Source organism: Grampus griseus (genome assembly GCF_964374135.1).
Source record: "Grampus griseus genome assembly, chromosome: 8".
NCBI classification, from domain to species: Eukaryota; Metazoa; Chordata; class Mammalia; order Artiodactyla; family Delphinidae; genus Grampus; species Grampus griseus.
Window position 1 is genome coordinate 62,599,409 of NC_139002.1, and position 23,028 is coordinate 62,622,436.

Consider the following 23,028-nt stretch of genomic DNA (forward strand, 5'->3'; position numbering starts at 1 on the left):
TTTATTTTTAGAGCTGAAATCAGTCTTTTGGAGGCAACATATAGCTGGGTCTTGGATTTTAATTCATCCAGCTACTCTGTGTCTTTTGATCGGTGATTTAACCCATTTATATTTAGGGTGATTATTGATGAATGAGGACTTAGTACTGCCATTTTATCTTTTGTTTTCTGGTTGTTCTATATAAGTTCTTTATTCCCAAGCTACCTTAAAAATTGTTTCTTTGTTATTGACTTTTGACAGTTTTACTCTAATATGTTTTTGAGAAGGTCTTTTTGCATTGCAGTAATTAGGTGTTCTCTTAGCTTCATGGATTCGTACATCCAGTTCCTTCCCCAGATTTGACAACTTCTCAGTTATTATTTCTTTAAATGCACTCATTTCCCTCTCTTTTCCTAGGGGATACCATTATACTTATGTTGCCTTTCCTAATAGAGTTGGATAGTTCATGTAGAATTTCTTCATTTTGAAAAATTTAGTTCTCTTTCCTCTTCTACCTGTATCATTTCTAGATTTCTGTCTTTGAGCTTGCTAGTTCTCTCTTCAATACAGTCTGTTCTAATGCTTTGTAGTGTGTTGTCTCATTTCTTGAGTCCTTCAGTTCCAGGATTTCTGTTTGGTTGTTTTGTAGATTTTTAGTCTCTTTGGTAAATTATTCCTCTGTTCATTAATTTTATTCCTGAGTTCATTGAACTGCCTTTCTGAGTTTTCTTGTAGCTCATTGAGTTTCTTTATGACAGCTATTTTGAGTTCTCTGTCAGCTAGAACATATTATTTTGTGTCTTTAAGTTTGGTTTCTGAAGAATTGTCATGTTCTTTTTGTTATACTATGTTACCATGGTTTTTCATGGTGTTTGATGAGCTGTTTATCTGCTGGTGCATTTGAAGTAGTGAATACCTTTCTTTAGGCAGAGCTTTTTTCACTTGATTCTATTTACTCAACAGATGAATAATTAGAGCACTTCCTTTTGTTTTTCAGTAGGTGGCACTATAGCAGAGGTTTCTGGTTTCTTTTACCTGAATTACCCCTGGTTAAATATGAGTGTCTACACTTTCCACCCTCTATCTCTGTCAGAGATTTTGTCCTGTGCCGTTGTTGTTGTTGTTTGTGCCTCCAGGGTTGCCAGTGACTTGCTGCTGCCAGTGCTGCTGTTATCAATGGTGTTGCCACATGGGACACTCAGATGGCAGTTACCTCTGTTTTACCTGGAGTCATCTGGTTCATAGGCTCTGTTATAATAAGGAAAGGTGGGGAGAAGCTGGGGTTGTGGGTGCCTCTGCCATGTCCACGGTTGTCAGGTTTGTGGGTACCACTACTGCAGGTGGGGGAGTGGTGCAGAGTCATGGATACTTCCACTGCTGGAGAGACAGGGTGTCAGGCTCTACTGTTGCTGCTGCCCCGTTCCCTGTGGCTGAAGGCATCGTGCCTGGGAAGCTGGAGTCATGTGCACTACTCCCCTCTTGCTACTGGGTTCTCTGGGGCTGTGGGCTCAATTGTTGTATCTGGGGGTCCAGGATTATAGGCACTACCTCCACTGTTAACCTGGTCTGCCTCCTCTATGTTTTCTAGTTCACCCACATTTAGATGTACGGATGTGTGGAACTCTGGCATCCTAGTGTGTTAAGCAGAGGAAACTTTGTTGAGTTAATGAATATTTTACTGGTTGTAGATTGAAGGGAAGAGACAGAGGGAGTGTCTCATGCTACCATGATGCTGACATTACCTTCTTCTTCAGCTGTTTTAGTGGTTTTCAGTTGGATTGGCCTGTACCAGTAGATGGCATGAATTCCCCCAGTGAATGTGAAAATTATGATTCTCCTAATAGTAGTTGCAGAGGCTAATTATGAGAAGGCAAGTATACTCATCAGATGGGCTGCTCTACTGGTTACCCAGGTACTTAGATTCTCTGTGTGAGGAATCCATGGCCGTTGCAAAGGCTGGAGGTTATTTGAGAGCATCAGTCTGTTTCTGTGTCAGTCCCTGATGCTGCCTTTGGAATTTTTCATATGACTCTCTTATTCTCTTTAGTGAGAGAATTTTTCTTGTGGCTTTATCCTAGACTGGAAGGCCACAGCTCTGATTCCTGGGACTGGTTCAGCTTTTCTGTAGCTCTTTAACTTTCACCTTGAGCATAGCATGAGCACTACAGTTCCCTGATCCAGCTGTCTGTGGTCTTAGGGATTTTTCAGGTATTGTTGGAAAAATTTACTTAAAAACAAACTTCCTTTTTCACATATGCTAAGTTTCACATGTCTATATCTATATCTATCTGTATAATTTACCTATATCTCTACATATATGTGTATCAGGTTTCATATATATATATATATATATATAGCTGTCAGTTAGAGGCCACGTACTTTACATTGCCTAGAAGTTTCTCAGCCTTTTTAGTCCACTGGAAATTTTGTTTGAAATGCACAATTTGTTTGAGCCATCTACATTAAAGGAATAGAAAACCTAAGTAAAATAATTGTCATGAAAATAATTGAGAAAGGTGTCAAAACATTGTCTGTGTTGTTCTCTCTTTCCTTACAGAGTGGAATGAGATAAATGAATTAGGCCCAGATAGTTAAAAAGGAAATTCTATTAGACTTCAAAGAAAAGTAATGCCAATGACATAAGAACAATTCCCAGACTTAAAGAGAGAAGGAAATCCTCTAAATTATTTTACAGATTCTGTTGTGATTAAAAGTGACAGCTATGGAATCAGGCCACCCGTATTCAAATTCTGGCATCATCATTTACTAGCAGTATGATGTTAGTCAAGTTATTTAACCTCCTTTGCATCAGTTTCTTTCTATTAAAAAGGGGATAAAAACAGTGCTTACATGTTGTTATTGTAAGGTATAAGTGAGTTAATACACCTAAAACTCTTTGAATGTTTGGTATAGAGTAAGTGTGTAAGAGATATGTGCTACTGTTATTGTTGTTGCTATTATTATTATTACTATTACTACTACAGACTGACAAAAATATTCAAAATAAATGTACATATTAATCTCACTTATAAATAATTGGGTCAACATTCTAATTCCAGTTAGCAAATAGAATACACAAACATTACAAAATAAAATACACAAGTGCGAAGTATGGCTTGTTCACTATTAGGAAATATTATCTTTTCTGTGGATACAGAAAATGCATATAATAAAAATACATATCCATTTATGAGTAAAATTCTTAATAATGTAGGCATAGGTAGATACTTCTATAGAATGGTAAAAATACATATCTCAAATAAGAAACCCATGTCATCTTTAATGGTGAAAAGCCAAAAGTATTTTCACTAAGGCTAAGAAAACAAAGATACCACTTTACTATGATACTACATCCACTTTACTTAACATTGTTATATGTAAGCAAATTAATGAGACATGATAAGAACAAAAAGACTTAATACAAATTGAGAAAGTGGGTGCCTGCAAATGATAAAATAACAAACCTGGAGAAACAATGTAATCAGTTGAGAACCAGAGAATAAGTATAATAAAATTATTCCATTATTTGGTATAAGATTAATATTTAAAAATCAATGTTTTAGAGCTTTTATCAATATCAATTATAAATGATTTTTTATATGTAAAAAATATGTGGTCAGAAAATATAATAGAAAAGTTGATTTCGTATGCAATGGTAACTGAAAAGAGATAACAAATTGGACTAAATATAATGAGAAATGTACATACTACTGTTCTGGAGAAATATCTAAAGCCTTTGGCTGGTACATAAAATACTGAATAAATGAGATACATTTTTCTGAGGAAGCTTTTTTGCTGCAAAGGAATATATTGTTCTTTAAGTATACATTTAAGTCAATCTCAATAAATATGTAACATTTATGTTTGGAATTAGTCAAGTTGATATATTCAGAGAAATATATGAATGAGCAGTCAAGGAAATTAAAAGATAGAAGATATAAGCTTGTACTATTCTTGCAAGATATTCACAAATAAAGGAAACTTCATATTTAAAAAGGGTTTGGTACTAATACTCAAAAGTCCATAAAAGGAGTCATATTGACTCTGTTTATGATTAAAATTTTATTTAAAACGAGTGACAAAAATTGGATTATTCAAAAACTACATGGCCATAAGAAAATAATATTGACCCTCTACCTTATTTATTTTACCAAAATAACTTACAGTAAAGTACAATTTCAGGACTTCCCTGGTGGCGCAGTGGACACGGGTCCTCCTGTCAGTGCGGGGACACGGGTTCAAGCCGTGGTCTGGGAAGATCCCACATGCCGTGGAGCAACTAAGCCTGTGTGCCACAACTACTGAGCCTGTGCTCTAGAGCCTGTGAGCTACAACTACTGAAGCCTGCGTGCCTAGAGCCAGTGCTCTGCAACAAGAGAAGCCACTGCAAGGAGAAGCCAGTGCACCACAACAAAGAGTAGACCCCGCTCACTGCAACTAGAGAAAGCCCATGTGCAGCAATGAAGACCCAATGCAGCTAAAAAATAAAAAAAAATTTTTAAAGTACAATTTCAAAAAAGTCCAAAAATTGATAAATATACTAGAAGAAAATGAAATGTTTTATTATTATTCTTGTTGTTGTTGTTATTATTTTTGATATGGAGAATGCCATTCCAAGCAAGAAACAACCATATACCAGAAAGGAAAAAATATGTACCTGTGACTACATAAAACTCATTTCTGTAAGTTAAGAAATGCATTATACAAAGTCAAAAGAAAGGTGTCAACTGTAAAATATTTGCAACCCCTATGTGAGAAAGAGTACGAATTTACTTAACATATGAAAGGTCTTACAAATAAATAATCAAAAAAATGAACAACTCGAGCTTCCCTGGTGGCGCAGTGGTTGAGAATCCACCTGCCGATGTAGGGGGCATGGGTTCGTGTCCTGGTCCGGGAAGATCCCACGTGCCGTGGAGCGGCTGGGCCCATGAGCCATGGCCTCTGAGCCTGGGCGTCCGGAGCCTGTGCTCCGAAATGGGAGAGGCCACAACAGTGAGAGGCCCACGTACCGCAAAAAAAAAAAAAAAAAAAAAAGAATGACTCGAGAGAAAGAAGCAAATGACAACAACAGTAAGCAGAAAGAATAACAAAGTATCAATAGCTTGTAAATAAGTGAAAGGATCCTAAAGTTACTAACAATGAAATAACAGGAAATTTAAAAATGTGAGATACTATTCTTAAAAAACTTGATGATTCAAAGGGGTTGGTGAGCATGTGAAAACAAAGACAAAGGATGTGTTAGATACTGCAGTATCTATGAAAATTAAAAATTACTTTTTTAATTTATTTATTTTTGGCGCTTTGGGTCTTTGTTGCTGTGCACGGGCTTTCTCTAGTTGTGGCAAGCGGGGTCTACTCGTCGTTGTGGTGCGCGGGTCTATCTTTGCGGTGGCTTCTCCTGTTGCGGAGCACGGGCTCTAGGTGCTGAGCAAGCTTCAGTAGTTGTGGCACGCGGGCTCAGTAGTTGTGGCACATGGGCTTAGTTGGTCCGCGGCATGTGAGGTCTTCTCTGACCAGGGCTCGAACCCATGTCCCCTGCATTGGAAGTTGGATTCTTAACCACTGCGCCACCAGGGAAATCCCAAAAATTACTTATTATGTGATTCAACAATTTCTACAACTTAAGTGAAAACTATTCTTCAGATGTATTCATCATTGCAGCATTTTTATTTTTGTAATAGTCAAATTAGGAGATAAGCCTAAATGACCATCAGCATCTGGTTAAATAAAATATTGTGCATCAATGAAATCAGTGAACAGAATGAAGCAGCTCATATGTGTTGGTAATGAAAGATTTCCAAAATAATTTAAGTAAATAAAAGTGTGAGGGGGTTTTAACGTCAGTTTGGTCCTTCAAGAAGCAGACGCCAAGATGGGATTAGACATGTAAGAGATTTATTGGATGAAATGCCTGTGAAAGGTATAAGAGGAGAAAGCAATGAAAGCAAGGGAATCCTTCAGACCACAATGCTGGTCTGACACCTGAGAAAGGAGAGAGGGAAAGAAGGGTTTGGTAAAAGGAGTCTCAGACCACAGTGAGTTTAGAACAAATCCTGGCCAGGCCTATAGGGAATCCTGAGCAATGATTGCTAGTTAAAGGAACTCCATGATGAGCAAGATTGGGCTTTTCCATGCTGAGTTATTGAGGGCAGCCTGGGGGAGGTGTGGCCTCGGTGTGAATGCCCTGATAGATCCAAACGGGTGGGCAGTGGAGGCTCTCAGTTACCTCTACTCACAGAAGTTTTTATTGAATGAGATCTAAGTGGTGCATCTTCATGACCAGCAGAATCTAGTTCTTAGGCCATATAGATTTACCTTCCAAACATGTTTGGAGGGCAATTCCTCCTTGTTGTCCATGGGCCTCTCTTCCTGAGGAGAAACTTAGAAGAGGAAGGTTAGAAGTGAACTATAGCCTATATTGCTTCCTTTGGTCTTGGGGGTGTAACCATGAATTCTAGCTTTCCCTTATCCTCAACTGTCTGGGTACCATACCTGTGGATCAGCCATTTTGTACATCTCCAGATAGTGGTGCTAATCAAGGCTCTGCATACAGGAAAGGCAAACGCACACCCAGAATAGGTATCAATCCCCATGTTGACGAAGTGTTGGACCTTGCAGGATGGAAGGAGTAAAATGAAATTGACTTGCAAACAAGCGTCTATTTGGACTTTTTGAGAATAATGACATATTGGTGGTTCAGCATAGGTCTCTGTTGTTGGAAGTTGGACATTGAGAGGCAGCGTTAGCTAGATTAGCCTTGGTTCCTGTTATTGCATCCATGCATAGCCTATGTATCTACTGTCCTTACCATTTCATTTATGTGCCTATCATGCCAGTTCTTGGAGGGTTGATGAGGAAGAACAGATAATATGAACTGGTTAAGTCATTTTTCCAACCTGGTTGTTCAGTGTCCCTTCAGTGGTGGGTGTTTTCTGGTGGGCATGTGTGATATAAAGTTCTTCACACTTGGTGCCCACTGCTGTATGTCCATGCACATGCTCTACCCAAAAGCTTCTAATTTCTTATTGGCAACTTCCTAGGAATTTGTACATATTCTCACCTTATGCTACTTCTCTTATCATACAAAGCCAATGACTAGGAGCAACATTTGCAGTTTTTCCATTTGGGAAGATATTTTTTTCCTCTCTACTGCTTTTCAAGGCTGTTTACAAATGTGGCTTTAATGCAGCTACCATCCATTTTTAGGTTGTACACAATGTGAGGCCAACTTGTCCATAAATCGAGCTTGAGCTTTTTCTTATTCCTTTAGATGTTTGGATGTGACCCCCATAAAGCTATAGATGTGAGCTGGGGGAGGGTTCCGGGTGCAACAATGGTAGGTGACATGGGGGTTGGGGCTACCTGTTCATGATTAATAATGCCCTCTGTTCCTGAACAAACTTGATCTAGGATATACCATTTGCATCTTACCATGGATTGCTGCGGGGCCTTTCTGACAGTAAGCCTTGGTGGGTCCAACATAACCCAGCTCAAAATGGGCATTTTCAGTCACATGATCAGTTTGTGCCTCATGGTCAAGCATTCCATAACTACCAGGGATCAGTGACAGACCAGGAGCTGTTTCTCAAAAGGCATATAATTCTCTGGTGCAGATGACATGGCCTTACTCCAGAACCCCTGCATCATGATTCTCTTGCTGGGGCCTACCATAAACAAAGCATAAACAAACTTTTTCTATAATGAGCCAGAGAAAATATCTGAGACTTTGTCAACCATATGTTCTTTGTTTCAACTACTCAACTCTGCTTTTGTAGTGTGAAAGCATCTATAGACAATATTCAAATGAATGGATATGGCTGCATTTTTATAAAATATGTTTTCCAAAAATGGTGGCATACTAGTTCAACCCATGAGCCGTGGTTTGCTGATCCCTGGCATGAACTCCACAGCGAATCTTTTATCATAATTGACACCTCCAACCCCATAGGGTCTGCTGGACCATATGGCTCAGCCTTTGGGCAACTTGCACCACAGCCTGAAACTACTGGAGAATTCTTTCCTCCTCTAGACCCCATTCAAAGATGGTGGGCTTCCTTGTCACCTGTTATGGACCAGAGAAGTATTCCTAGGTGTGGAATGTGTTGCTTCCCCAAATCAAAGAGGCCTACCAGGTGCTGTGCTTTATTTTTTATTGTAGGAAATACAAGATGCAGTTATTTGTCTTTTAATTTGGAGGGGATATCGTGACCATTGGACCCTTAAAAACTTTTGTTATGGCAGGTCCCTGAACCTCTGTAGGGTTTGTTTCCCATCCTCTGGAGCACCTGTCTTAACAAGGCTACCAACTTACTAGCCACCTCTTACTTTCCTGGTCAATTGGCGTGATGTCATCATATAACTGATCAGTGCGATGTTCTCTGGGATGGTCCCCTTTCTTTACGATTGTCGTATGACAGAAAGCAGGAGAGTTAGTAGAGCCCTGGGACAAAACTCTAAGTAAATATATTTGTCCGTTTCATGAATGTGAAGTGTTTCTAGTAGTCTCTTACCACTGAAATAGAAAAGAATGCATTTGCCGTATCAGTGGCAAATACTATCTTAGCTCTAGCAATATTACCTTGGCCGGTACAGAACCTGCAGTAGGGGCTACCATTGGATAAGCTAGCAGCAATTTACAAGAAATTTTTAGGATACATCTGTTATTGCAAGAGACACACTGGCTAATTAAATGGAGACATGGTAGGGATAACCACCGCTTTAGGTTTGTTTTTTTTTTTTTTTTTGCAATACACGGGCCTCTCACTGTTGTGGGCTCTCCCGTTGTGGAGCACAGGCTCCGGACGCGCAGGCTCAGTGGCCATGGCTCACGGGCCCAGACACTCCGCGGCATGTGCGATCTTCCCGGACCGGGGCACGAACCCGTGTCCCCTGCATCGGCAGGCGGACTCTCAACCACTGCACCACCAGGGAAGCCCCCGCTTTAGGTTTTTAATGGTGGCACTAATCTTTGCCATCCCCTGTGTTGTAATTTTTTAACGATTTATTAACCAGAGTGGAGGGCAATTTTGAAGACTTCTGCTTAGGCTTTCTCATTATTAAAGCACTTACCTCATAGGACAAGAACCCAATTTTGGGGTTAGTCCAACTGCCAAGTTTGTCATTCCTCGATTATACATTCGGGGACTGGGGACAGACCACTCTGTGGGTCTGTCGACCCAGTGGACTGAATGTGAGCTTGACTTTAGCCTAGGAAAGACCCCATTTATTACCTAGCCTCCAGTTATGAATAATCATACTTCGTTTCTCTAGATGTCAGTGTCAACTCAGACCTTGTGTCTAATAATTCTCAAAATGTCTGGGTACTCCCCTTTCCCCAGTGCATATTTATCTGAATAAATATCTATAGGTCTCTTTAGGGATGATTATAATATATATTTGCCACAGTGCTGCAGGGTCTTTAATCCTGGGGACTCAGTCATCTTTTTAGTCGGTGTTTTGTTTTTGTTTTTGTTTTTGTTTTTGTTTTTAGTCAGTGGTTTTGAGAATGGCTGTAGTGAGTGACTAAGGGGGATAGAAGTAGATCAGAATGGTAATAGGAGCTGCATCACATCACATCACATCATATCACATCACATCACATGGGGCCTTGATGAATCTTGTGATGACTGACTTTCACACTGAATGAAAACTGGAGATTTCAGGGTTTTGAACAAAGGATTAAAATGATCTAGCTTACATTAAAAAAAGCTTTCTGACTGCTATGTTGGATGTTGTTATGGTAATCTGTTAGGAGGCTATTGAGCCTCAGTACCTGCAGTGGAGTGGTGGTAAATGGCTAGATTTTAGATATATTTTGACAGTAGGTTTAACAGGATTTATCAATGAATGATTGGGTGAGAAGAATTATGGATGATTTAGAGTATTTTTTGGCCCAGGGGATTGAAACAATGGATTGACCTTTAACTAAGAAGAGGAAGCCTATAGATTAGAGCAGGGTTTGAGTGAGGGGATATTTAGAATCCAGTTTTGGGCATGTTAAGCTTGAGATGTCTTTGAGACATCCAAGTGGAGATGGTGAGTCGGCATGTATTCGACATTTAGTGAGAGGTGTGGTGAGACAAATGTATTAGGAGTCATCAGTGTGTAGGTGGTATTTAATGCAGTGAGGACTGGTGACCCCTTAAGAGAGAGAGAGAGCCTAGATATGGAAGGAAGACCCAAGATTGAGCCCTTGGGGTATATTAGCATTGAGAGATTGATAGAAGTGGAAGAAGCAGTAAAGAGTGACATAGGAGGAGAGAAGCAAGAGTGCAGTATTCTCAAATACAAGTAAAAGAAGTGTTTCAGGGAGATGAGAGGGACAAAATGATGCTGGTAGGTCATGTATATGACTGTGAATAAAAAATTGGATTTAGCAAAGTGGAGGCCATTGGTGACCTTTACTTAGTTGATGTCAGCTGCATTTTCCCTGTTTGAAATACCAGCATCATCTTTGATTTCTCTCTTTTCCTTCGAACTGTCTCCACTTCCAACTCCAGTATTTACTAAGCTTGTCCTCAATTGTACTTAAGAGCCATGATTCATCACCTACATTGGGGTAAATACCATTCTACATGCTGAGCATATGGAGATGAACAAGACGTGAACTCTTTTTCAGGAATTTACAGCTGAGAATGTGGTACAGGCATAAACACATTTCATTGTAATGGAAATGATAATAATTTTAATAACTATAGTAATTTCTTCTTTTGACATGACTTTTGTTGCTTTGCTGCTGCTGCTACTAGTGCTACTACTACTACTACCGCCACCTACTATTATTGGAACTATATATGCTGTGCCAAGGATATCTCAAGAAATCCTTAACACTTCTATGAGGTGGCACCATTTTATGGATGAAAATGAAGCAGAGACAGGTTGAGAAAGTCATTCAAGGTCACACAGCTACTAAATGGTGGAAGTCCTATTCAAAACCAAACAGTCTAATTTTCGAGTTTGTGGTTGTTAACTAGAATTGAAAGACATTTTCTACCTCTCAGAATTTGCATACTTACTAATTTATTCCCTCACCTTAAGTTACATTCCCCCTCTTGCTTACCCTTATTCTTTTTTTACTGGGATAGCTTTTCTAATAAATCAATTGTGTGTGAATCCAGGTCTTGGACCTTTTGAATAACCTAAGACATATTATCTTCTATGCTGTTAAAGAATTGTGACAATGACTTGTCTACGTCTTTGACTGATGGATTAGTTTTTGAAAGAGGTATGACTACAGATAAAGTACTGTGGGACATCAATATATCGAGATTCATTTTGAGCCATAAGTTATAACCACATTTATTGAGAACTTACTGTATTCTCAATTGTGATTTCCCAAGGGGTCCTGGTTGAATATTCCTGCCAATGAACCTCAGATGAGACTATCTTAACCCATCAGTGTGTTCCTAATAAAATGCTACTCAAATGCAAAGGAATAAGGAACTTAGGAGTGGTAGTATAACATAATAATAACTTACACTTATAAAGTACTCTGTGTTTGCTTCTGTCTTAAATGTTTTTTAAATAGGAATTCATTTATACTTCCCAGTAGCAGAATGAGAAATGCACTCTTACAGACAGGGCACTTGAACAAAGAGAGGTTAAACTACCTGCCCAAGATATCACAGTTACTACTATTGCAAAGATATCAGTACAGTCATTATCATGATACTATTATTGGTAGTGCTCACATTTTCCTTCTCTGTTTTGTCTATTTATGTGTCACAGCACTACTAGAAAGGGCTAAATGGCTTTTTTAGACCTTACTGAAGGGTTAGACTGATTAAAGAGAATGATTAAAGATAATTACAAATTTGAAGGAAGGGGAAAAATTAAAAGTTTTATGTTTCATATGTTTTTTTCCATAGTCTAAGGGAAAAGCATCCCAAACCTTAAGGGGGCCAATTTTTAGGCACACCTCATTTTAGTCAGCTTGGGCTGCCGTGACAAAACACTACAGACCAGGTGTCTTAGACAATGGAAATTTATTTCTTCCAGTTCTAGAGCATCTAAGATCAAGATGCTGGCTGATTTGGTTCCTGATGAGAGCTCTCTTCCTGGCTTGCTTTATTACACATATTGCAGTGTGCTCATATGATCTTTCCTTGATTCATGCTCCTGGGGAGGGAGAGAGATATCTCTGATGTCTCTTCTTATAAGGACATTAATCTCATCATGAGGACCCTTCCCTCATGAACTCATCTCACCCTAATTATCTCCCAAGGCCCCCTCTAAAATCACGCTGGGGATTAGGGCTTCAACATATGAATTTATGGATGACAGAAATATTTTGTCCATAACACACCTTATTCAATTGACCTTCCCGTATTTATATCCTCTCTCAGAGAGAGAGAGAGAGAGAGAGAGAGAGAGAGAGGGAGAGAGACCTAAGTGAAAATCTTTTTAGTGCAAATTTCCAGCTTCATTTAAGCAACTCACCTCTTATTCATGTTATTTGAACTTGTCTTAGAATCCAACACCCTCCTAGCCCCATCCCTGCAGGCCTTGTCCTCTCTTGCTTAACTTACTCTGGAAATCCCTGAAGTCTATTGATGTGGTGACCCCCAATTCCTATGTTTCCATGATCCCCACTTTCAGTGACTCTGAGAGACCTGTTCCACTGACCATGTGAACTATACCTCTATTGACCTTACAACTCTGGCCATCTCTAATCTGTGACCTACACTGGGCCCGTCATCTCCCATTTTTGATGACCATATGATTCTCATCCCTACTGACTCCATTCACCCTACTCCACTGTTCCTAAGATCTCCCTCAGTGACCTCAACCCACTGACCCTTTAATCCTTACCCTATGTTGATGGCACTTTACCATCCACTACTATCATAGAAAACCACATTTACACATAGCCATCTTCTCTCATTCCCAACTTATGTCTAGCCATTTTGGGTTCTTGACACAGCCTCTGAATTTCATTTAATAATCACTCTACTTAAATGCCTGAGGAATTTATCAAAAAATTAATTTTTTTATGCACAACAATTTGGCGTGAAAAATCAAAGTTAATATATGATATATAATACTTTTTAGTTAAAAGTTTTAATGGATTCATTAAACAAATATGAAAGGCATTCAGCGAATGTTAACATTGCACAGTTATCAAGGATGCAGCTATGTCAGAAACAGGTATGCGTATATTATGCATGGGTTCTGTTTTTATCACTATTTCAACTTTATCCTACTAGTTCCAACTCTCAGTGAGGCTATTTTTTTAGAGAACAAAAGGGAAACCCTACTGTCCAAGAACATCTGTTTTCCATATAATTTTTCTGTTCCAGGATTTCTTCTGGAAACATGGTCATTTGACCTGAAACTGAGAGTATGCTTGAAGCCTTGGGGCACAAAGATAGCAGAGTGAACGCTCCTGTCTCCCAGCTCTGAAGATCCAAGTCCTTTGATTGCTCTTTGTACTGTCTGTTTTCACTGGCTATGGACGGGTAGACAGTGTACCCTGAAATGGAAGCCAATGGATGCCCTTATGTCAGGCATGAATAATCTTTTTTCTTTGCATCAGGATTCCTTCAGATCATCAGCTTTGAGAACCTAGCAAAAGTCATTGCTTTAGAAGGTAAAAGTTTGCAGAAGGGAGATTTCCTTCCCCTCTCAGATCCTTGGTTGGCTTCAGCATGTTCTTCATTTTTATTTCTGATCATGACCCTATGGCTCAAATACTGTGAAAAGTCACAAGGGTGCCTGATTTGGAGATAAGCATTTTCTTACCTTTTAATACGTAAAAAGCATCTCTTTTTGAAATATCACCACACAAAACTATATATTTTTTGACATTTTAGTCTTGAAGGAATAGTTTTTTTTAATCATTAATGATTAAATGATCATGGCTTAATCAAATTTGACCTTGTCCACAGCCTTGATTAAAATGGCCCTTTTTACCTTGTCATAAATCTTGTTCCATTAACCAGTCCTTTTCAGACTTGTACATAGCTCTAGGCTTTGAATACCTAAGCTCCTGTGAATTTTTTCTTTTCCTTTTTTAAAAAACATGCACAGGCAAGTGCCAAGGCACCAGGGAAGAGGAGGATAATGGTTAAATAAGAAAAAGTTATTTAACTTCTATTTTCCATATTTTTTGAATAATGTTTCCAGAATTGATGCAGGCTCTATGCTGGTCAAGTTTCTGGGCTTTTTTTTTGTTTTTTTTTTTCATTTCCTATAACAGGATATCCCTAAAAAGCACTATATTTGGGAATTGGGAATCATGAATTTTCCATGAATGTTTTTGCATTCAAGCATTAATAACTCTTCCTCACAAATTTCTGAGGGTAAAAAAAATACACTTAGAACTGAAAAGAATTTGTAGATTCCAGTCAAGAACTGTATATTGGTTAAACTGTGTAGTTATTCTATAGAATTTGTGGCAGTCTGCAATGATTTTAACTTCCCTCTATGAAAATGACTTTCTTGTGACTTTAAATAACATTATATATTTAAAAATAAAAAATAACATTCAGAATAATAGTTTAAAATATGAAGTAGGTATTTTAAATGGATTTTATTTGATTTTATCATGTACTCATATATTTTAGTAATCTGTTTTTAAAGCAAAAGGAATTGAGGCAAAGAAAAATGAAGTTCTTTCTCAGCAAGTCTTCAACTCTTGCTGTTAACTGATTTAGTTTTAGATGTTTCAATTGAAAAAATTGATATAAGGGATGTTTTCCTTATGAGTGGGTGATATTTTAGCCTTCCTCAGGTAATGTGCCTCCTTTGTTCAGATACTGGGGCTGTTTTGTGGTCATTGAGTATTAATTTTCTTTCAAGTCATTAAGCACATCCTGTTTCTTAATTTTGTCCCATGCATCAGGAATTTTACCTTTACCTACAAATCTTTGGAGATATTTTTCTTGTAGCTTTAATCTGAAGTGGCAGACAAACCATTTCCAGTATGGCTGGGTGGATGTGTCTGGGGTGATACTCCACCTGGCATATTCCCCTCCTGCCTGTCGATAGTTCTTATATGGGACTTCCCTGCCATCTCCGAAAACCAAAACACAATCACTTGCTACCAGACTGGTACAGCAATCAATGACAAAATGGTCTGTTTTGTACCACCTTCCTCCACTGACAGCCTGTGGACGATGGAAGGGAACACTGTGGTCTCCATCATGCATAGGGATTGTGTTTGTACAAATTGCTCTACAGCAGGGACACTGTTTCCAGCAGCCACAGAGATGTTCAGTGAGCATTTTCTGGATTTCAGGAACGATTTCTTCTACAAACATATACAAATCATTCTGTTCTACTCTCTTCATTTCAGGATCCAAAGCTGTACTCATGGCTTCTTTGAGAAAATCAATATCTTTTATCTCCTGGTGTTCAATGCTTATCAAGTCTTTTCGTGGAAAGATCAAGTTACTCCCCAGGTGATCACAGAACAAATCCAACCACCCAGACACAGTGCTGCTTTTATCTTTAGCTACTGCTGTGGATGCCTGAATAGCTGAGAGGATGGCATTCTTGATTTCATCTGAACTTATTTTTAAAAATGTCTTCATTTTTTCACTTCCTTTGTCAGAACAATATCTTTTAATGTGGTTTTCAATGTAATTCTTAAAATATGATTCCGGATTATGAATGTACTGCCAAAAATTATCAAAATTTTCCTCTTCTGCCAGAGAGATGAGAATGTGTTTCTCCAGGTTAGCCCTGTTTCCATTGAATGCCGGGCAGGTGGCTTGCATGTCCCCAGCAATTTTGCGGGCCATGTTTTTCTTTATGGTGTTGGAGACAGCAGTGGTGAGTTTGTGCCACAGAAAATCAACAAATGTTTTAATTGAGGTTGCTCCCTGACAAGAGATCTTAAAACTCATGAAGAAATCATCTTTCTTGCTTTCCAGATAGTTTACAGGATCATTTGCTCTCTTGAATTCCTTGTGCATATGATGAAACTTCATTGATGCTCTTTGGAATAAATACAAGGATAAGTCTATTTCATATTTTCTTGTAAATGTGTATCTTTCCTTAGTGGGTGCAGATTTCACCTCCTCATCTATTATTCTCAGGATTTCATAGAAATAAGCTGGATTGTAATCATGCTTTTGCCTACAAATGTTGTCAATAGTTTCATTAACTTTTGAAACAATGCGGTTAGTAGTCATATTTATGGACTCTTTATCCTGGACCTCTAATGTCATTGTAACTAAGTTCAAATATTTCTTGTTCATTTTGATATGTTTGTCATATTTGATTTCAAAGTTTTCTCCATAATTTTTATTCAGTATGCTTGCCCTGTCTTTCTCCTTTTTGAAATAATCCAAAAGGATGTTTTCAGAATCCACTTCAATTTTAGGCTCTGCGATTGGAGAGTGAGTTGAGGACAAATCATAGACCCATTTTTTCCAAAGTGTGTTGAATTTCTCATGTAGCTCTTCCTCACTCAGTTGGGTGCCCTTTACAGTTAAAGCCAACTCTCGGCTTTTTTCCAATAATTCCTTTTCATAACCTGATTTTTTGTTATGCAGTTTTTCTTGATTCTTTTTAAAACTAAGAAGTTCTTTGGCTTTTCTTTGGCTGTCTAAAATGAATGCCTCTTTAAGGATTATTAGCTTATTTTCAAAATTTCCTTTCCACTGTACCAGCACTTCACTATCTGGGTCTTCATTAAAATATTTTTCAAGTTCTTGCTTGATGGTTTCATATTTCTCTGTAACTGGAGCCTCAATTGTGTGTGTTTCGAGTATCTGGATTTTTTCATTCTGAATCTGGTTGATCAGCTGGTCCTGTATGCTCAGCACATGACTCCTCAACTCCCATGTCCAGTAGTTATACATGGTTTCCAGTTTGCTCATGGCCATGACCTCTCGGGTATTCCTGAAACTGAAAATAAAGTTTTCATTCAATAGTGCTCTCCACAAATCTTGAACTCGGAATTTTACATCTGATATCTTCATGATGCTTCCCCTAGATTCCTGTTGGGCAGTCACAAGAATTCTGCTTTTCAGTTCTTGGACATTGTGGCTATAACGAAGATTGGGAGGGGCCATTGGGGGATTGCCATCCCAGAGGTGAGCAAAGTAGTAGACATGGGTATTAACATCAAACTTAATGACATCACGAAAGCGGGTTACATCTGAGCACTGCTCTTCTTCAGCTGCTGTTGCTGCCATTTCATCCAGTCTCTGCTCTAGCCGCCTTCGTCCTTCCATAGTTTGGTCTTTAGCTGTAATCTCTCCCACATTCTGATGAACAAAGAGGCAACTAGGAGATATTTTTACTTGTTTCATCCTCAGAAAAGCTTGGACAACTATTTGTAGAATATCTTGCATTTCTGATGGATTTTCCCCAAAAATATTGATCAGAGTCAAGTTTCCAAGTCCGATGACAAAGGTTGCCAACTCATTGTCACGATTCTGGGACTTGTTGCTGAGTTCTGGGGCCCGAAGTCCTTCTGTGTCCACAACAAGCACAAAGTCAAAGCCAAGTTCCTTTGCAAATGTCTCCTCCACCTTCAGAAGCTGCATGTAGGCCCCCCGGGTACACCTCCCAGCACTGACAGTGAACTGCAGCCCAAAAAGTGCATTCAGCAGGGTGGACTTCCCTGAGCTCTGCAGGCCAAGGACAGAGAGAACAAAGAGCCGTTTGTTTCCAAGTTTCTCAGAGACCTTGTCAAAAACAGCTGCCACCCACCTCAGGGGCACATAAGAAGCATCCCCATCCATTAGCTCAATGGGAAAACCAGATAGCATCAGATCTGCAGCAATGTGGGGAAGGGAGAGAAATAGGGTATCTTTCATGGATGAAGCTTCTTCCAGAGCTTCATAGATCTGGCCAACTTCTCTGAGAAGTTGCTCAATTCCCAAGGTGCAGTCACTAATCTCTCTGGAGATAACTTCTATCTCATTCTGCAAGCCTTTCAGAGAGTTGCTCTTTGGTGCCTCTTGCTTTTCTTTTTGGACCAGTGACCACAATGCCTTTTTCTTCTCATTTAGTTTTTCCAAGTGTCCTGCAGTCAAATTGTCTAAAAACACACTCAGCCATTGCAAGAAGTAGAGTTTGGTATGAGTTTCTGAATGATTTTGGAGAATTTCAAGGACAGAATGCATTAAATCATTGAGAGGAAAGGCTTTTCTCAACTGTTGACATCGTATCATTTGTTTATCTGTCTCAATCTCACTCTTGTGTTGTTCAATGCTTCGATTCCCTTTTTCTCTCAGATGATAGAGTTCTTTGTCCTTTTTACACCAAAGTTGCCACAGTTTTCCCTGAAGGGGTAGTAAATTTTCCTTCATCTGAGGTATTTCCATTTCTCCCAGTAGGGCCATTAGAATCTCTGCCTTTTCTTTGGCTTCCTTGCATTCTCTCTGGTCTTCATCAATAAGCAATCCTTGCTTGCGAGCAATTTGGGCACAGTTCTCCAAGCTGAGTGCAGTGTCAGAAAGCTCTAACAAACGTCTGATTGTAGTTGTGAGCTCCTCTATTAATTCTGCCTCATTTCTGTTCCTGACCCCAATTCTCACTCTTGGGCCAGAGTTATTTGCCATGGTTTTTTCTTTATCATCAAGCAAACAGATTAAAGTTTTTGATTTCTGACACAGGTCATGGACAATTTTTCGGGTTTCTTTATTGTCATCAGAAGTTGACATGAGGACCACAATGAGAGAAGAGACCTCCTGCAAAAAGGCAAGTTGCTTCTCATGTTCCTTTGCATCTCCATGAAGATTGATGAAGGTCAGGCAGTTGTCAAACCTGTCCTGATCTTCACCCCCAGGACAGAACCAGGCAACTTCCACCACACCTCCCATCAAGAGACAGTCTTTGCTGCTCCCTTTGCAATGTCGGTGAAAAAAGACATCATGTTTCCTTTTACTGAGAAGACAGTTCATGATCTGAGATTTGGAGGCAGAGAAGCCGTTTCCAACTCTAATAAAAGACACAATGGGGGTAGAGACACGACACATCTGCTGATTTTTGTAATTGTCCTTCTCCTCTTTTATTGATTTCCCTGTTTGCTGCCAGCTCCTCCTAATTTGACTGAGAGACCAGAGAGAGAATTCAATTTGAGCATTGCAAGGATTAGGTATGAGAAGGGGGAGGGCAAACTGACAAATGGAAAGTTTGGCCAAAATGTATTGTCTGGCAAAATCATCTGCACAGTGAAGAATTGCCATCTGTATATCCATAGGGTGAATGTAGGGCCTGGCATTAGTGGTTGCTGAAGGATTAGTGGTGCTATTACTGTCTTCAAATAGATCTTCATATGGATCAAAAGCCTCCTTTTCTTGATTTGAGGTGCTTGGATAGACTTGCTTCTCTGTGTATTCATCATCCTTAATGATCAGGTATCTCAGCCCATAATCCAGCATCAGTAGCTTCTGTAGGAAATAGAAGGGAAGCTCTCTTTCAGAGCAGGGCTGGGTGTTGTACACAGGATTCTTGTAGATCATATGGAAGTTAGCTCTGCTCATCATTTTTGGGTAGTAATGTTCTAGGCCTAGACGCTGGAGTATTTCTAGGAAGGCTCTATTTTCTATGACCTCCTGTTTGTTACTTTCATTATCATGTGGTTCATGGGGCTGTTTCTTTCCATGGAAAAGACTTTGCAATTGTTTTTTCACATCCTCCATTTGCAATGAAGAGACGGTGGCCTCATAATCCTCATCAATGAGCAATCTCAAGTCTTTTTCTAGGTTTTCCCAATCATGATCTGCCCCAGGTTTGGTGAGGACATGTACAACTTCTTTAGACAAAGACTGTCCCATGTGATGTCTTACTAATGCCAAGCGTTCTGTTTTCTCTTCTGGAGAAGCAACTTTGATGCCAAGTGTAGCTGTCAGACCTGTGAGCACCAGGAATGCCTGAGCCTTGTAGTTGCAAATATTTTTGAGCTCTTGGTATTTATCTAGGGCAGTTTGCATTTTATCCAGTAGGAAGTCTAACTCATCACACCCAAGGAGATACTGAAATGTATTGTTTACCACATGATATCCTGCACCAGCTGCAATCAAAAGTAGCAAGATGTGTGTGTCTGGCTGCCCCGTTTCTTGGAGGTATCTCAAGAAGCAGCCAAGAGACAAGGTGACCTCATAAGTCACCTTGCTTTGAGCTTCCTCCACTGATTCTGTGGATTCAGACTTGGCCTTAACTTCCATAAGGTCATTCTGGTTTTTTTTAAAGATTTTAATTAATTCAGAAAATTGGGTGATATTGACATTCTCTTCCTCTGGTTCTGACTGAAATAGCCACTGCATGATGGAATGAGCCTGAGGAAAGTTTGTCACTTTGTAGATGTGAGGATCCAAAAGGCTGCGCAACTGAGATTTAATAAATTTAGTTTCATATATGGAATGCTTTTTGCAGAAGTTGACAGTGTCTACCAGAAAATTCTGCAGACCCCTATCTGTGAGGCATATATTAGTCCAAGTGTTATAACTTTTTATTTTTTCACTCAATCTTTGCATGAAATTTATCAGCTTTTTAAGCTGCTCTTCAGGATCAGATACCTCCCAGGATTTCACATCCTCTAGGAAAAGCCTAGCCTCCTTCTCAACACTCAGTAATTCTTCTCCCTCCTGGATCTGGGCAGTAAGACCAGTCAGAGCAGTGTAGCTGTCTTTCAGGCAGTTAGCTACCTGACAAGGATCCTTAAAATCGCTTCGGTGGCTGGTGAGGATGATGTCCCAAACGGGCACCAGCTGAATTCCCCGGTCAATGACACACCAGGTTTGATTATTGGCAACGAGGCCAGCTTTCCACTGTGAAAGGCCATTTGCTTCTGGTGGGCCACCTGTCTGGGCCACAGATAATTGGACTTTGGTTTGGAGATTTTGGAAGGTTGTTCTCTGAGAGGCTGTTTTTGAATGAGAGTCTGACACATCCACACCTGCAGCAACATTCACTCCAAAGCCACTGTAGCTGCCCCTTATGTAAATATCCAGGGCCTCTGCAGCTTGCTGTTTCACTTCTGCCAGCTGCTCACTTTGGAAGCCCTCTGAAATGGCTTTCCACCAGTAGATTCCTCCCAGGTGCAGAGGGCCCTGGTTAGCATGAGAGCCAAACCTGTGGAAGAAGGCTTCAGTCCTGCGCCTCAGCAAGGGAAGTTTGTCTGGGTCTTCTGGCTGACCTGAAAGGTCTTCAATGCATTTCAATTCCTGTAGAGCAGCCTTGGAGAGCTGGAGCTGGTCAGTGGGAAAGTGGCAGGAGGCCAGTGGGATGTAGCTGAACTTGGTTGAGCAGAAGTAAGAGTGCTTAGAATGTGACTGTTGGGTTTCCTTGGATTCTGAATGTTTGCTCTGATTCATAGCAGCTTCCAGGCTAAATCCCCAACCTCCACCCTTTGCCGAGGCAGTTACACTGAAGCCCAGCTTCTCTACAGCCTGGATGAACATGGATTCTTGTTGAGAAGATGTAAATTCCTTTGTTTCCATCCGTGTACTCTGCGCAGGGCCACAGAGTGAGAACTCCTTGGGGACACCGAGTAGCTCCTCTTTCTTCTCTGTCAGGCCCCTTTGATTACTGGTTTTGTAAACTCCCTGAAGGGCTAGTCCTCCAGATGCATGTCGCACCAGCTCTCTATCTGGAAGGTTCTTCCTGTGAGACAGTGTCTCCTCCATAAGTTTGAGTTGTCCCAGCATGTTTTCCGTGACATCTCTTAGGGACTTTTCGGGACGTGGCCAGAACTCTTTGGGGATCTCCATTGCCTGCATCAGCTCTGCTTCCTTTTTCCTCACTGCCTCTTCCTGTCGCTGCCTCCCTTCTGCCAGCATCTCTCTTAGCTCCTGCAGTGCCTGTTCTGCCTGCTTCTGCCTTTTCTTTATTGTTTCCACCTGAGACTCCTGTAACTCTGAAAGAGTATTTGAGTATGACAGGTTAAGCAGCTTCTCCAGGGCCCTTTTCTCCCAGGGATGTTGTGCCTGGGATTGCAGCTTCTGGAGTTCTTTTTCTTCTAGGTGTTGTAAGGCTTGGGCACAGGTCACACCCAGGTGTTCCTGCAGCTTGGGCAACCAGTACTCAACTGCCAATCCTACTTCTCTCAACATCTCTTGGAGATCTTGCCCATTTTTGTCTCTGAGCAGGAGCTCATTAGGGGTAGACTCTTCTGTGTCCATGGCTGTGGGACGAAAAGACACTCATTTAGCCTTTGGCATGTTAATATACAGAACTCTGTGATTAATTTGCAGAAATCTGATGCTTTTCTATACACTAATAATGATCTATCAGAAAAAGAAATTGAGGAAGCAGTCCCATTTATGATCACATTAAAAAGAATAAAATATCTGGGAATAAACTTAATCAAGAAGGTGAAAGACCTATACTCTGAAAACTATAAATACTGATGAAGAAATTTGGAAATGATACAAAGAAATGGAAAGATATCCTCTGTTCCTGGATTAGAAGAATTAATGTTGTTAAAATGTGCATACTACACAAAGCAATCTATAGATTTAATACAATCACTATCAAAATACCCATGACACTTTTCACAAAAGTAGAACAAATAATCCTAAAATTTATTTGGAACCACAAAAGACCAAATTGCCAAAGCAGTCTTGAGGAAAAAAGAAAGCTGGAGGTATCACATTCCCTGATTCAGACTATACTACAAAGCTACAGTAAGCAAAACAGCATGGTACTGGCCTAAAAACAGACACATAGATCAATGGAACAGAATAGAGAGCCCAGAAGTATATCTACACACTTATGGTCAGTTAATCTACAACAAAAGAGGTAAGAACACAATGGAGAAAAGACAGTTTCTTCAATAAGTGGTGCTGGGAAAACTGGACAGCTACATTAAAAGAATGGGATTAGCAAAAAATGGGCAGAAGACCTAAAAAGACATTTCCCTGAAGAGATGGCCAACAAGCATGTGAAAAGATGCTCAACATTGCTAATTGTTAGAGAACTGCAAATCAAAGCCACAATGAGGTATCACCTCACACCAGTCATAATGGCCATCATCAAATAGTCTACAAATAATAAATGCTGGAGAGGGTGTGGAGAAAACGGGAACACTTGTATACTATTGCTGAGAATATAAGTTGGTTCAGCCACTATAGAAAAGATTGTGGA

General features: G+C 39.8%; 1 protein-coding gene across 1 annotated transcript in view; it reads right to left on the reverse strand.

Annotated features, from left to right (window-relative positions):
* Nucleotides 1-13,022: 13,022 nt before the first annotated feature.
* The window catches only part of LOC309826059 (interferon-induced very large GTPase 1-like), a 31,401-nt gene continuing 21,395 nt past the window's right edge, over nucleotides 13,023-23,028 (reverse strand). The window contains exon 3 of the mRNA XM_082660035.1: nucleotides 13,023-22,066. Within this exon, the coding sequence (XP_082516161.1) occupies nucleotides 14,766-22,064 (7,299 nt within the window). The 5' untranslated portion in view covers nucleotides 22,065-22,066 and the 3' untranslated portion in view covers nucleotides 13,023-14,765. The remainder of the gene's footprint in view (nucleotides 22,067-23,028) is intronic.